Below are 15,425 nucleotides of genomic sequence, written 5' to 3' on the forward strand. Positions count from 1 at the left end.
CTAAAGCCCAAGTCTCTTGTAAACAGATGATTTGAAACCAGCACAAAGTAGCTAATTGTTTACTCTGAATCTTTGCTTGAACCCCATTTATATTCCACAAACATAATCTGACCCTTTCATTCATAATTGTTGGCCTCCTTAAAGGAACTTGAGATTGTAGATGTCAATCCTGCCTGACTGCGTCAAAAAAGGCCCTTGACTCTTTGCACTGGCTCCCAGTCAAGAAAAGAGTTATGGGAAGAGCTTTGCGCGGTTCCAAGATGGACGCGTGAGCAAAGGGCTCCTGAGACCCTCATCGCCTCCCGCATCTATCTTGTCACAAATCCTGACTTGAACGACGGGTACTTATTGCTTATGCCCTGCTGATTCGGAGAACTTTTTCCGGAAATCAAATCAGACGCCGAAAACCGGACTTGCTGCATCCTGAAGTTTGCGGCCTACATCGTGGGCCATCCTCGGACTTGAGTCCCCGAGGTACCCAGGTGGCAACTCAACAACAACGGCCAGTGTGGCACGCCCACAGCCCCTGTGGTACTTTCCGGTTTCGCTTTGGGTCATTGTCGATGGCGTTCTACGGCCGCCCCAGTCGACTTCTCGTTCCTGCGATAGGTCCTACGCTTGCTTGGGATCCTAGCCCTTTTGCCCCTGAGGATCATCGAGAGCGAGATCATTTTGACCAGATCCCACCGGCTCCGTGGGAGTTCATCGCCCACTATGGCGGGCAAAGCAGATGCCGAGAAGCGGAACACCAAGGGCACGCATCGTGGCGGTGTTATTCAAACTCAAACCATAGAGCGCTACACTCGCCCATAAGGATCCCCAGGTGGAGCGAGCAAGGCTCTAGAGTGGACCGGGGATGGCACTCTTTCAACGGAGGAGCCGACACTGAAGGACATCATGGGCGCCATCACCAGTGTTCGGAAGACTATGGGCCAACAAGATGAAACCCTCGCTGCGAAGATCGACACGGTGGCGATCCAGGTTAACCTCATTAGGGCGGATCTGGGCAAGACGAATGAATGGGTCAAGTCCCTGGACATCAAAACTGCGAGCTTGACCACTGATGTCTCGGACCTCCAGGCTGAGGTTCGCACTCTCCGTACCTCCAACGACCAGTTTGCCCGCCGGCTGGAGGATTTCAAGAGCCGGGCCAGGCGCAATAACGTCCGCATCGTGGGGGTTCCGGAGAACTCTGCAGATGTATCCACGGACCTTCTGGTGGAGGATCTTGTCCTGAAACATCTTGTGCCTAAGGGCCTCAGCAACCTTTTTACCGTGGAGCGAGCACATAGAGTTCCCGGTGGAAACCCAAGCTGGGGGCCGCACCAAGGCCTATCATCGCCAGGATCTTTAATTTTCGGGACCGGGATGCTATCCTGCAAGCCTCACGTACTACAGGTCCCACTAAATTTGACAATGCCTCAGTCAGTTTCTATCCAGACTTCACCCAGGCGGTGCAGAAGCAACGCATGGGTTTCACCGGGGTGAAGAGGCAGCTTAGAGATATGGGACTGAAGTATGCCATGCTTTTTCCAGCCCGTCTGAGGATCGAGTAGGAGGAGCCGGCGTTTTTCTTTGATCGCCCCGAAGTGGTCAGTGACTGGTTGGATACATTGCCCTCAAACCGCACCGACAGCGAGAGCTCGAGAGGTGCCGAGGGGGGCCTGGCTGAACAGGAGTAGTGAGTCTGCATTGGCGAACCGGTTACTATGGACTTATAGCAGTGGCTTTATCGTAGTCTTGCTTTATAATGTGGATAGCCGGGCGTGGGGGGAATCGGGCCTCTTCTTCCTCCTCTGGGGGCTTTTCTCTCTCTTCTTGTAGGTTAGTTTAATGGGGCGACAGGCACACTGCAAGTTGGGGTGGCTTTCTGGTCTAACACAGGGGTGCAGGGTGTGGGGGGTGTTTTTCAGGGTTCTTTGGGCGTGGTGGGGGGTCATTTCCTATTTGTTTTGTTCGAGGCTGCGCCATGTTCTGTTTTGTATCCTGTGTGCTTGTTCCCGGGCGGGGGGGCTGGGGGCCCAGTGCGGGGATGGGGGGGGGGGGGACTTAGGGTGCTGAGTTGGAACGTTAACGGTCTTGGTGATAGGATAAAGCGGGGAATTGTATTGCAATATCTGAAACGCTGTGCCCCAGATGTGATCTTACTCCAGGAGACGCACTTGGTTGGAAATGCATGCCACGCACTGAACAGACGGGGCTACCGTTTGGTGGCCCACTCAGGGTTTACCTCCGGGTCGAGAGGGGTGGGGGTCCTGGTAAGAACTTCCCTCCCCCTGGAGATAGATGACGTAGTGTTGCACGACAGGGGCCGCTATGCGGCTATTACGGGTCGGTGGGAAGGGAAAACGATTTCCATTTTGTCTGTATATGTCCCCCCTGGCCTGCAGGCCACCACATTTGCTGATTTGGGTGTTGTGATCCTGGGGTTTCCTGATGGTATACTGGTAGTGGGTGGCGATTTTAACTCTGTAGTTAGTTGGGATGAAGATTGTAGCCCCCCAAGAGCCCTGCCTGCGGCACAGCTTTGGCTCGGGAAGCTCCTGGACACGCTTGGTCTAGTCGATTGTTGGAGGCAACTGCACCCTGGACAGCTTCAATATACTTTCTATTCGGGAGCCCATGGGAGTCTATCGAGATTGGACTATATTCTTGTGCCAGCAGCACAGATGGTCTCTGTACAGGAAATTAGGCATTTGGCAAGGGGGATTTCTGATCACTCTCCGCTTTGGCTTATAGTCGACATACAGTTGGGTGCTGAGGGCCGGATCGCTCCGATCAACCCCTGGCACCTTCGTAATCCTAAGATCAGGTCGGAGGTGGTGAAGTGTATGGACTACTATTTTGCTGAGAACGAGGGATCGGTACCCTCCCCTGTTACATTGTGGGAGGCCTATAAGCCAGTGATTCGTGGTCAAGTCTTGTCCCTCATTGCCAGCGAAAGGAGGCGTAAGAATGCTGCGGTGGTGAATCTGGAAAACGAAATCACTGACTTAGAAAGGCAGATGGAGTCCGGGGTCACTCCGGAGGTGGTGCATTCTCTGGCCCTGAAACAATTTGACTACAAGGCGCTGGTCACTGATGCGGCCAACGCAATGCACCGTGAGCAACAGGGGCGTTTGTATGATGTTGGTGATAAGGCGGGAAAGTTGATTGCATGGTTGGACAAAAAGGATAGATTGAACCGGGTGGTGCCTGTTGTTGAACGGATGGATGGTGTGCGTGTTGTGGACCCGATTGATATAGTCAAGGTATTTGCCCAGCACTTTCAGGCGGTATATGCGCCGGTCTCTGATAGGCCGGAAGAGGACTCGCATTTATTGCTTCGGGATATCGCCCTCCCTAGCCGGTCGGATTCGGACAAGGAGCTTATGGAGGCGGATTTTTCCACCGATGAAGTAGCGCTCGCTATCCGTTCACTTCGTTCCGGGAAGGCCTCGGGTCCGAATGGGATACTGGTGGAATTATACAAACTCTGCCCCGACAAAATGGCACCTTATCTCCGTCGGATGTTCCTGTCAACGCGAGATATCGGATCTCTTCCCCGAGATCAGAGATTGGCATCTATTGTGGTCATCCACAAAGATGGCACGCCCTTGATCAATCTTCATCGTATCGGCCAATTTCGCTCTTGAATGTTGAGCCTAAAATTCTCACCAAACTTTTGGCAAATCGGCTGATTACGGTCATTGCTGGCTTGATCCATCCGGACTAATCTGGATTTATACCCCACCGTAACACTGCGCTCAATCTACGTAGCCACCATGGCGTCTTGGCAGGGGCGGGGTCTCTTGGAGAGCCGGCCATCTTGGTTTCCCTTGATGCCTCAATGGTCTTCGACACGGTGGAGTGGTCATATTTATGGGCTGCCCTTGCTATGTTTGGTTTTGGCCCTAAATTCATTGGGTGGATTAAGCTTTTGTATGAGCAGCCGCTGGCACAGGTGGTGGTTAATGGTAGGGCTTCGGAGCCCTTCCCCTTCGGACGCGGAACGAGACAAGGGTGCCCCTTGTCACCGCTCCTCTTTGCGCTTGCCCTTGAGCCCCTGGCTGCATGGCTACGTTGGGAACCGTCGCTTAAGGGCATCCGATGGTCGCCTAACTTCGAGGACCTCTCCTCGTAAGTCGTTGGGTGTCCTGTTTGATGTGTTACGCTCCTTTGGGAGGAATTCCGGTTTGGTCATTAACTGGGCCAAGTCCTGTATTTATCCACTTACGGACGATGTGCTTCCTCTCCCCCGTATTTGTCCGATACCGGTTTCTAGAGTTGGCTTTAAATACTTGGGGATCTACATTTCACTGTACCCCAAAGCCCACTACGAGCGGAATTTGTTGCCTCCGCTTTCCCGGCTTCGGTCGGATGTTGCGGCGTGGTGTGGCTTGCCACTCTCCCCTTTGGGAAGGGCGGCCCTGTTCAAAATGATGTCTCTCCCCCGCTTCCTGTATGCCATTCAGAATACACTTGATTTGGTACCTGCTAGCTATTTTCGTGAGATCGAGGGCTTGCAGAGGAAGTTGATGTGGGGTGGGCGACCGATATCGCATTGGCAACATTGACTTTGCCATGGTATGACGGAGGTATCGCGCTGCCCGACATCAAGCGCTATTACTGGGCCTCCCAGTTGAGTGCTGTGAACCACGCTATGTATGGTCCTGTCCCCGAATCCCGCGTTTGAGATGGACAGATGGCAACTGCCCGGGGGGAATTACAATCCTGCGCTTTATTCTAGAGCCGACCGGAAGCACCTCATGGGCCCTACCGCTGTTGCGGTGCGAGTCTGGGGAAGTGCGACCGTCGCCACGGGGTGGACGGATAAACTGACGAAATCGCCCCCACTGTATGCCGCGGAAGCGCTAGGTGGCCTGTGGACGTCGAAGGGTTTCAACAGATGGGATCTCATCGGTATCAGCAGGGTGGGCGACCTTTGGGCCAAGGGCGCAGTTAAGACCTTCGAGGTGCTCCAGCGGGAATATAAACTGAGCAATAGGGAATATTACCGGTACCTTCAAGTCAGCCATGCGCTTAACTCGGTTTTCCCGGCTGGTACTACGATCCCGGAGTCCTCTCCTCTTGAGGATAGAGTGCTTGCCGGATACGTCCCCGACAGCACTATATCTCTTATCTATAAGAAACTGATCAACGATCGCACGGATCTCCTTCTACAATTGAGGAATGCTTGGACCAGAGACGGGTTAGAACTGGATGATGAAGACTGACAGGCGGCGATATCTTCCCCCAAGGAGGTCGCGATTCCGGCACGCCTTAGGCTGGTGCAGCTTAAAATATTGCATCGGGTGTATGTCACGGGCCCGCGACTGGCACATATGGGTTTCTCTGTGGATGGGTTGTGTAGGCGTGGATGTGGTATGTTGGCTACATTTTTGCATATCCTCTGGGAATGTCCGGAGGTGGCAACGTTTTGGCGCCGAATGCATGCGGTTATGGGTGAAGTGACGGGTATTGTGTTATTGCCTGAGGCCAGACGCTGTCTGTTGAATGTTTGGGAGCCGAATGACTGTACTGTTGCTCAAACTCAATGGGTCACATTGGGTAATATGGTTGCTAAACGGGATATAGCCCCGTTGTGGGGTTCTCAGAGGCCGCCATCACTCCTAGCATGGAAAGAAATTTTGGACCGGTCCATGTTCAGGGAAAAAACTGTATATGTCTCCCGAGGCAGACCTAAGAAATGGGGTAGGGTCTGGGGTCAATGGAATGCGTATCGTGGAGAGATCTGCACCCCCCCCCCGTTCACCGACATTCCAGACCCGCTTCTTCTCCCTTGACTGTACGTTCCCAATGCATAGCTTTTGTTGACTACATTGTATTGTTTTGCCCCTTGGGTCCCCCCCCCCACCCTCCCCAGTATTTCTCCTCTTTTATATTGTAGCATGTCTTCCACCCGTCTCCCACTGCCATAAGGGACAGCCAATCTATCACACAGTAATGCCTCAATCTTTTTTGTGTTTTGTTTGTTGTTATTTATATAAAACATAAAATGCGAAACATTTCACTAATCCTATTTATGCCACATGCTTTTATATGATCACGAGATATTGCTGCCGTACCACCGGGTTGTCGGCTGAAGAGCTGTGCACTTTGAAGTTAATATTGTGGTGTGTGACTGACCAGCCTCCGTGGTTGTCGGTCTGTAACTGTCTCTTTCTTTACATAATTAAGGTTTTTTTTAAAAAAAGAGTTATCTTTAAGACGTTACTCACCTGTCATCGCATTTCTCAGAAAGTTAGCCCGGCATATCTGAGAGACTTGGTCACCAGGTATTTTTCAAGGAGGTCTCTTAGATCTAGTGGGACTGAACAGTTGGAAATTCCAAAGGTAAAGAAGGCTAGAATGGGGGCCGTTCTTTCTCGGTCCTGGCTGCTCAGAACTGGAATAAGCTCCCATTAAAACTTAGGTTAGAAAGCTCGGAAGCTAAATTTAGAAAGCTGCTGAAAACCTACCTGTTCACCGGCTCGCACATTTGTGACCCTCAGTTGCGGTTAATGTCACCTCCCTCTCACTTATCGTGGGGACACGCCGAGATGGCGTAACTATGTGCTTTATACATTTCTTTATTATTATTATTATTATTATTATGGAGGGCTGCTGTTAGCCAACCTAATTTGACAGTGTCAAATAATAGGTCTCCTATTTTTTCCTCTAATGATTTTAAAAGGGGCCCGTTAGTCATACCTATGGGGTTTTTTAATATTGAGTATTTCTTATTATTCTCTGTTCTCATTTGGTTATGACTTTGTAATTTTGTTGAAACAAAAGGGCTAGGATAGGAAGGTTGCAGGGTAGTTGTTATTTTTATTCCCCAGTTCTGAAAGAGATTATGTTCTTGCATAATAAGGGTGGCGGCAGTAGAAGATGTCCAAATTACTAATGTAGATTCTCGATTATTCTTCTTGATTGTGAGGAATTCAATTGATTCTATTTCGGTACATTTAATTTCCTTTAATGAGGGTACTGCATTACACAATTTTAATATGTTCCCACGAGTCAAGATATCATTATTACTCCTAGATTTATATTCCGGCGTAAAAATTACCTGTACCACTCCTTCTTTTTGATCTGGGTTATTTGATTTAATTTGTTGTAGGCTATTTCCACCTTGAGCATGCTCAATTAATCTCCCATTATGATTACTAACAGTTTGAGACCTTGATTGTCGATGTTTATGTAACTGCTTCGTTTCGGTTCCCAGATCTTGTGGTAATTTAATATCCTTCCAGGTTTTTAACAAATCTCTATTCGTTTCATCCCCTCTGATACTCTCCCTCTTTGCTCTATTTGTTTCCAATTGTGATGGCTTATTTTCCACCTGTTTATTACTTTCCTCCACTTGCAGCATTTCTAAGGACTGAACTTTCCCATTATCTATCATTTTTATACTATCAGCTTGCTTGTTTAAGCATTTATTTTTCATAACTGCGTGTCCCTCCGAAGGATCCTTATTAAATAGAGACTAAAAGAGTTTTCTTGGAGACATTTGTTTACCCTCACCTTCACAATATGATATTTGGTCCTGGTTGTTTCCAGTGTTCAAACTCACTATATCTGATGCATTTGTATTTTTTTTTATACTTTTAGAAGCTTTATTTCTTGCTTTCCGTTGTTTTTTCCTCTGTCTTTTTGATAGATGAACTTCCGGAGCTGCATCTGTCATTGTTGATTGTGTCGAGCATAGGTTTATCACTTCTTGATCTTTTGTTTTATCATCTATTTTTTCTTTAACAACAACAGTATTGTCTTTACATGTTATTGTATCTTTAGAGGGGCAGTCGGTCTTGATGGGTTAAATTCCCACATTAGGAAAATTCCCTTTTACATCGTCAATTATTATTTTTAAAATATCCGGAATGGTAGCCAGTTTGTTAATTAGTGGGGCACAACTACACTCTGCATACGTAGATATTGGCTGAGATTGTGCCCTTACTATTAGATTATTTTGCGTTGTTATCTTCTGCTCAATTCCGGCAACAGAGGATGCCATAGGGCTCAAGAGATCTATTTGGGCCTTCATTTTGTTTGACTGATATGTTAAAGCTTCCAGAGTTAATTGCGAGGTTAAATCCCAATTGCTCTTGCGTTCCCACTTCCTGGTACCTGAGTACCTGGGCTATGTTGTTGCCCATTTATGAATGATAGGTCCTTATACTCCTCTTTTTGTAATCCTTGAAAATGATGTCCCTCGTCACAAGAATTAATGAATTGTGGACTACTATTCAAAACGTCTTTTTGATATGGAGTACTCCAACGCTGCAGAGTTTCTGGGTTGCTGTTGATCTTATTAATTTGAGATCCGTTATTTTGATAAAATTTCAGCTGTCCAGTTTTTTAACTGAATTTATTCGATTTCAGTGGGGTATTGGCTTCCCTTATGATTTTCACCCCACCATTTAGTTCATTTGGAGCTTCTTGCCCTGGTTGATTTATGTGGCCCAAATTAGATTGTTCCCCTATATTGCTAGCTTTCCTGATTTTTACTTGCACTTCTATTGGCATTGGCTGCCTAGTTGGTAGTAATTGCTGAGTATCTCAGTACATTTGTGCATTTTGGGTCCTCTTGTTGTGAACGACGAGTAAGTGGAATAGTTAACATCTCTAGGTTCGTTATTTGACCCCAATGGTGGACTTGTTCCTTAGTTGAATTTGACATCCGTTCGACTTCAGCTTCAGACTCAGGGTGGCCTGGTTCACTTACTCCTTGCTTAGGGGATATAATATTTGTTCTACTCAGTGGTTTAATTGGAGTTTGAAGATCACAAAGTTAGCATAGCACCAGTTGGATCTTGCATAAAATCTAACTTTGACGGCGACTTTCCCAGTTTCCCAAATGGATGGACCTTAGATGATTTTAAGGACTGTATGTCACCTGCCTGGTTTATTTTATGTATCTAATATTAGTGTTTGTTGTATTTTTCTTTTCCTTTTGATAGGAGGGAAAGGTGGCCGCTCCTTTCCTGACCTCATCATACACCCTCTAAGGTGAAGAAGTCTTGCTTCTTTCAGAGAATCAAACGGGCCAGTGACAAGACCAAAGTGTGCTTTGATAGGACAAAAACACCTCCAAACTCCTCCAAGGGAAAACACCCCCAAAGCACACCTCAGTACAGAATCCGCCGCTACTGGTGGTTACTTATTTAATTAATTAATTAATCAATCAATCGATTGATTAATATCCGGGCTCCTGGTAGGGCTGTAGTCTAGGCATGCAGAGTCATTTAGGGGTCGAGGGGTGCTTCAACAGGGTCAAAGTCTATATCACTTACCCCGTTGCATAATTTCTCAGATTTTGTATTACAGACTTATTACAGACTCCAATGGCTCTGCGACTTACAGACCGATCAACCTTAACTACTCGCCACACGCAACACACCTCTTGCCACTTGTCACTCACTACTCACTGTTCATTGCTTGTTCGTTGCTATTCATCGCTGTCAAGAATACAAGGGAGAATGCTGGCAATCGTTCAGGAGCATGAGTGGGATCCAGAGCCAGTCCCACTACAGACGGCACTTGTAGGCACTTCTCTCCACTCCTCTGCTCTGCTCTGCTCAGTGCTAGGTATATACGTAAAATCAGGCGGCAGGCCAAGGCTCCTCAGTACCCTCTGTGCTCCTCTGTGCCTCTGTGTCCTGCAGCAGCCGCCGCACCAGCAGCACTGCAGGCCAAGGCTCGTTTGACCCCTGCAGCGGCCGCCGCACGAGCAGCACCACAGCACCAGCAGCGCCTTAGCACCGCGGTGCGCGCAGCGGCCGTTCCTGCAGATTCGTAGAACTTAAAGCGCCCGTATAACAGGACGCGGGTGAAGCGGGAGAAAACTTCGGGAGCGGGAAGCGGTCACAAAACAAACCCAGGCAGTCGTCCCAGGCTCTGCTCCGCTCCGCTTCCTCGTCAACTCCTCCTCGGCTTGGCTGGGCCCCTTGGCTCTACTCGATACGCCCTGCACTCAACACAGAATCGCAGGCCGACAACGACAGTGAACACCAACAGAGGGAAGAATTGTGTGCTTCCCCCAGGTAGTAAAAAGTCTTTGCTGCTTCTGCTGCACCCAGCGTCTTATTCGTCTTTTCAGTCTCATTTTTCTGTCTGGAAAAAAATGGTGTCCTGATTTTCTGCACCCAGTAAATCCAGGTGCAGAAAAACCTAACAACTGATAATCAGTTGGAATAAAATGAACACATGAAAGTACGCCTTAATTTCATTGCCCTTGATTCATACTCTGGACTATAGTTGAGGGATAGGTCTAGGCGTAGTCCTCGCAGCACACAATAGATTTGCTTGAGGCAGAGGCCAAAACTCAAAAGTCAGGATACCAGATACAAGTAGGTGGTAACTCAGGGCAGGGGAAAACGCCTGTTGTCCGTGGTAGAGTCATTCCCGTCCCAGAAATCTGCATTACAAATTAATTAATAGTATATATTTTTTTAATATCAGTTTGGTGCCAGTCCATATGACTTTAATACCTGCCTTTGGGATTCTATGTTACAACTCCATAGGGTACATATATCCTTTGTGAGCCTAATAAAATGTTGAAAATTCTACAAATCCTCACTCCTACATCCAAGTACTCTCATGCTAACATTCTATAGTCTGCTCTGTCTGAAAAACAGCTCAACATTTTCAAAATTCTGCATTGTTTTGGCTTGTAAATTATATTTTTGGAAATGTACATGTATTAACTATTTAATTTTAATACTATAGGTGATTGAGATCACGGACGAAGAAAGCAAGATTTATCACTAAGCAACTGATTGTCAGTGCCATAAGAAGAATTATTTTGAAAAACTGAAGGACATCCAGCAATCTACGTTTAAACAATTTCCAAAAATCTAAGTGTGGCGAGGAAAGTACTATACCTGTAAGTGAAGTCTCTAATTTTGCATTTCATTAAACCAAGAGCAAAACCATATCTGTGCACACAGCATCAGAAATAATGTAGAAAGATCACTTCAGCATCCTCATCTGATATATTATCAGAAAGACAAATTGTGTCAGCATGACAGAATAACGTTCATCTAATGCATCATGTAATTCTAGAGAGGAAGCACACACTGCATAAAAGAAAATTACAACTAAAGGGTTCTTCTGGATACCATCAAAGAAAAGACACTGAAAGAAGACTCCGAAGCTGACATGTTAACAACCAAAAGATTGGAAAATCACCTTTGTTCAACAACCGTTTTTAACCAGTTACGCAAGTTTGAGACTATCTGCCTCGGGATATAACACCTTGACCCACTCTGCTCACTCTCGCAAAAACCTTACAAATTCACCACTTTATTGTGTTCATGACCTTCTCAGATTGTTTCTTTTTTATTGTGTACTGTTCTGTAATTCTATGTAAATCGCCTCAACAGTGCTGGAGTGATATGTAAAACTGTTAAATATAAAAATGGAATAAAGCAGCACCGTTGTGCTGTAGCTAATGTAAATAAATCCTCGTCTTCAGAACTACAAACCTTAACCTTACACCAAACATAGATAGGGTAAAAGGAATTGATGTTCTGCGACTAATGATCCACAATAGTACTGTGAACGTTCTAACTCCCTCAGTTAGTGCCATTACGTCAGTGCAAAAAGGTACTTATTAGTTTAATCATAAAATATCAGACTAGCACCTTATTACTGCATTGCTAAGAACCTATACAAATAGATTTGAGAAAAACTTCAGTCACAAAATAAGTTGCTGCCGGAGAGGCTATTACCTAAAGACTATTATCTGCTAGAAACATTTCGACAGGTGTTACAGGGCTGCTTCAGACTATTTTGCTCAATTCAAGTGTTAAGAAGATTACACACAACTCTTTTAGAGATAAATGCTGAACATTATCTAAACAAGCCCGACTCTAAAATCAGGTTCACTCTTACTGTGGCATATAAGCAAGAGAAAACGATATATTAACTCTAGGAATACACCTTATAAAAACTCGGACTGTGAGAACAAATTCATTGTTCAAACCCGCCTCAATCGAGGCAAAATAATCGAAGTTGGGGAAAAAAGTTACTTGTGCCAAAAAAGATACAGCCATAAATCTTATTTCACAGAATTTGACAGAATGCACACTGGGGGAATCCACTCTCAGTGCAATGTATGCCAAAAAAGTTTCAGGCGTAAATCTTATCTCACTGAGCATATGAGAATCCACACTGGGGAAAAACCTTATCAGTGCTCTTTATGCCAGAAAAGGTTTAGTATCAAACCGAGTCTGTATCGACATGCATTAACCCACTCTGTGGAAAAACTTTACCAGTGCGCTGAATGCCAAAAAAGTTTCAACCGTAAATCTTATTTCACTGAACATATGAGAATTCACTCTGGGGAAAACCCTTATCAGTGCTCTGAATGCCAGGAAAGGTTTTGTAACAAACAAAGTCTTTCTCGACATTTAATAACCCACTCTGGCGGAAAACCTTACCAGTGCTCTGAATGCCAGAAATGTTTCATTTTCAAAAACAGTCTCACTCGTCATATAAGAACCCACACTGGGGATAAACCTTATCAATGCACGGATTGCCAGAAATGTTTCTTTGACAAAAACAGTTTCACTCAGCATAGAAAAGCCCACACTGGGGATAAACCTTTTCAGTGCTCTGAATGCCAGAAATGTTTCAGTTGCAAAAGTAAACTCACTGAACATACAAGAATCCACTCTGGGGAAAACCCTTATCAGTGCTCTGAATGCCCAAAACATTTCAACCGTAAATCACTTCTAACTGCACATTTGAGATTCCACACTGGGGAGAAACCTTATCAGTGCTCTGAATGCCAGGAAAGGTTTTGTAACAAACAAAGTCTTTCTCGACATGCAATAACCCATTCTGTGGAACAACCTTATCAGTGCTCTGAATGCCAGAAATGTTTCAGTATAAAAAGTAGTCTCACACGGCATATAAAAATCCACACTGGGGAAAACCGTTATCAGTGCACTGAATGCGACAATTGTTTCAGTCAAAAAAGCTGTCTCACTCGGCATACAAGAACCCACACTGGGGAAAAACCTTATCAGTGCTCTGAATGCCAGAAATGTTTCAGTGAAAAAAGACATCTCACGCTGCATATTAAAACCCACACTGGGGAAAAACCTTATCAGTGCTCTGAATGCCAGAAATGTTTCAGTGAAAAAAGACATCTCATGCTGCATATAAAAACCCACACTGGGGAAAAACCTTATCAGTGCTCTGAATGCCAGAAATGTTTCAGTGAAAAAAGACATCTCATGCTGCATATAATAACCCACACTGGGGAAAAACCTTATCAGTGCTCTGAATGCCAGAAATATTTCCGAGACAAACTAAGTCTTTCTCAACATGCAATAACCCACACCGGGGAAAAACCTTATCAGTGCTCTGAATGCCAGAGATGTTTCAGTGACAAAATGAGACTCACTAAACATACAAGGACCCACACTTGGGTAAAACGTTATCAGTGCACTGAATGCGACAAATGTTTCAGTGAAAAAAGCAATCTCATTTATCATATAAGAACCCACACTGGGGAAAAACCTTATCAGTGCTCTGAATGCCACAAATGTTTCAGTCAAAAAAACAGTCTCATTCATCATATAAGAACCCACACTGGGGAAAAACCTTATCAGTGCTCTGAATGCCAGATATGTTTCATTCAAAAAAGAAGTCTCACTCAACATATAAGAACCCACACTGGGGAAAAACCTTATCAGTGCTCTGAATGCCACAAATGTTTCATTGGAAAAAACAGTCTCACTCATCATTTAAGAACCCACACTGGGGAAAAACCTTATCAGTGCTCTGAATGCAAGAAATGTTTCAGTGAAAGAAGCAGTCTCACTTACCATATAAGAATCCACACTGGGGAAAAACCTTATCAGTGCTCTGAATGTCAAAAATGTTTCAGCCAAAAATCTCATCTCACTGAACATGTGAGAATCCACACTGGTGAATAAAATTATGAGTGCTCTAAAGGTCAGAAAAGATTCAAAGGTAGAGATGGTTACAAGCGCCATAAGAAAACACACCATCAAAATAATTCAGTGCTCCGAATGCCAGAAAAGCATCAATTTTAAACTCAGTCTCACTCTACATGACCAGACGCACACAGGGGAAAAACATTACCAATGCTGTGAATGCCAGAAATTCCTATTTGATAAGCACAGCCTCACTAACCATAAGCGACTTCATACTGATGAAAAACGTTATGAGTGCTCTGAATGCCAGAAAAGCTGCAGAGAAAAATGCTATCTCACCATGAGAAACACCACACTGGAGAAAATCCTTATGCCATAAAAGCTTGAATCTGAAAGACAAGAGTTATGCTTCATGAGAGATCCCACTCTGGGGAAAAACCTTATGAGTGCTCAAAATGCAAGCAAAGTTTTGGTCACAAATTACTTCTCACTTGTCATGAGCAAACTCACACGGGAGAAAAAAAGCCTTATGTGTGTTCTGAATGTCAGATAAGGTTTAGTCTCGAACACAATGACACTTCATATGAGAGAATTCACACCGGACTAAAGCCTTATACAGGAGGGGGAAGCCAGAAACGTTTTACTCAGAAAGGAGATCTCACTAAACATGAAAAATGCATCCACACCAGGTGAAAAGTAAGGCGTATCTTGAGTTGCAGAAAAGCTTCTAACAACCTGACTTTACATGAGAGAGCACATATTGTAGTTTCAATAGAATTCACCAAGAAACTCTTGCAGGATAACTTAGGCTGCCCGCATGCAACCTCCAAAGAAATTTCAGGCCTGGAAATATTTTTAATTGCAACAGAATCCACAATTTGAGTATCTGAAAGTTACAAAACTCTCAAGGCAGGGGTGTGGAATTTAATAAAATATCTACTTGTCCATGGGGCAGGTTGCTTCATAAATCTACTTGTCCTGTAACAAAATCCACTTGTCCCTTTTGTGCAATGTAATGAGGCGATAAATTATGAAAGCAATCTCATTATATAAGAGCTCTGAAATAGCCTCTCTGAATATTCGCGGGCTCATACCATAGTACGGTTTGAATACTAGCAGTTCTCTTATGTTACCACTTTTCTGCAGATATACATATTGGGGGCTGAAGGTAATAGTAAGCAACATTTCCAGGGTTGGAATGCTCTTTTGAGTCTGTGCAAACCTACTATCTTGCATGTTTTAAGGGTTTTCACTAACTCTTCTCTAAACTTAGAGTACCGAACTGAGAAAGTTTGGAAATGTACTCCTGACAATGGCAGACATAAAACTTCTTCCATGGTTGGAAAATAAGTGGTTGGAGGAAAGCCTACTTCCAAACCCTCAAATTTTCGCATGAGCAAATCTACACCTGCAGATTTGATCATGCTAAAATGCAGTCCACAAATATTTTTTAGGAGTACTATTTCTTAACCTACTTCTCTAAAGTATTGTGAATTCACGAAAGCTGTATATCTGTACTTAATGCAAGGC

At 45.0% G+C, this 15,425-nt stretch overlaps 1 protein-coding gene across 2 annotated transcripts in view; it reads left to right on the forward strand.

Annotated features, from left to right (window-relative positions):
- Window positions 1–14,884, forward strand: part of LOC147737029 (uncharacterized) — a 76,908-nt gene extending 62,024 nt beyond the window's left edge. The window contains exons 3-4 of one of the 2 annotated variants that reach the window (XM_086959732.1): window positions 10,714–10,870; window positions 11,050–14,884. In XM_086959732.1, coding sequence (XP_086815858.1) covers window positions 12,069–13,934 — 1,866 coding nt within the window. In that variant the 5' untranslated portion in view covers window positions 10,714–10,870; window positions 11,050–12,068 and the 3' untranslated portion in view covers window positions 13,935–14,884. Of the gene's footprint in view, window positions 1–10,713 lie in introns of both variants that reach the window. The other variant, XM_086959643.1, reaches the window with a different exon arrangement.
- Window positions 14,885–15,425: the final 541 nt, after the last annotated feature.

This window comes from Lissotriton vulgaris, chromosome 1_1 (assembly GCF_964263255.1).
Source record: "Lissotriton vulgaris chromosome 1_1, aLisVul1.2, whole genome shotgun sequence".
NCBI lineage: Eukaryota > Metazoa > Chordata > Amphibia > Caudata > Salamandridae > Lissotriton > Lissotriton vulgaris.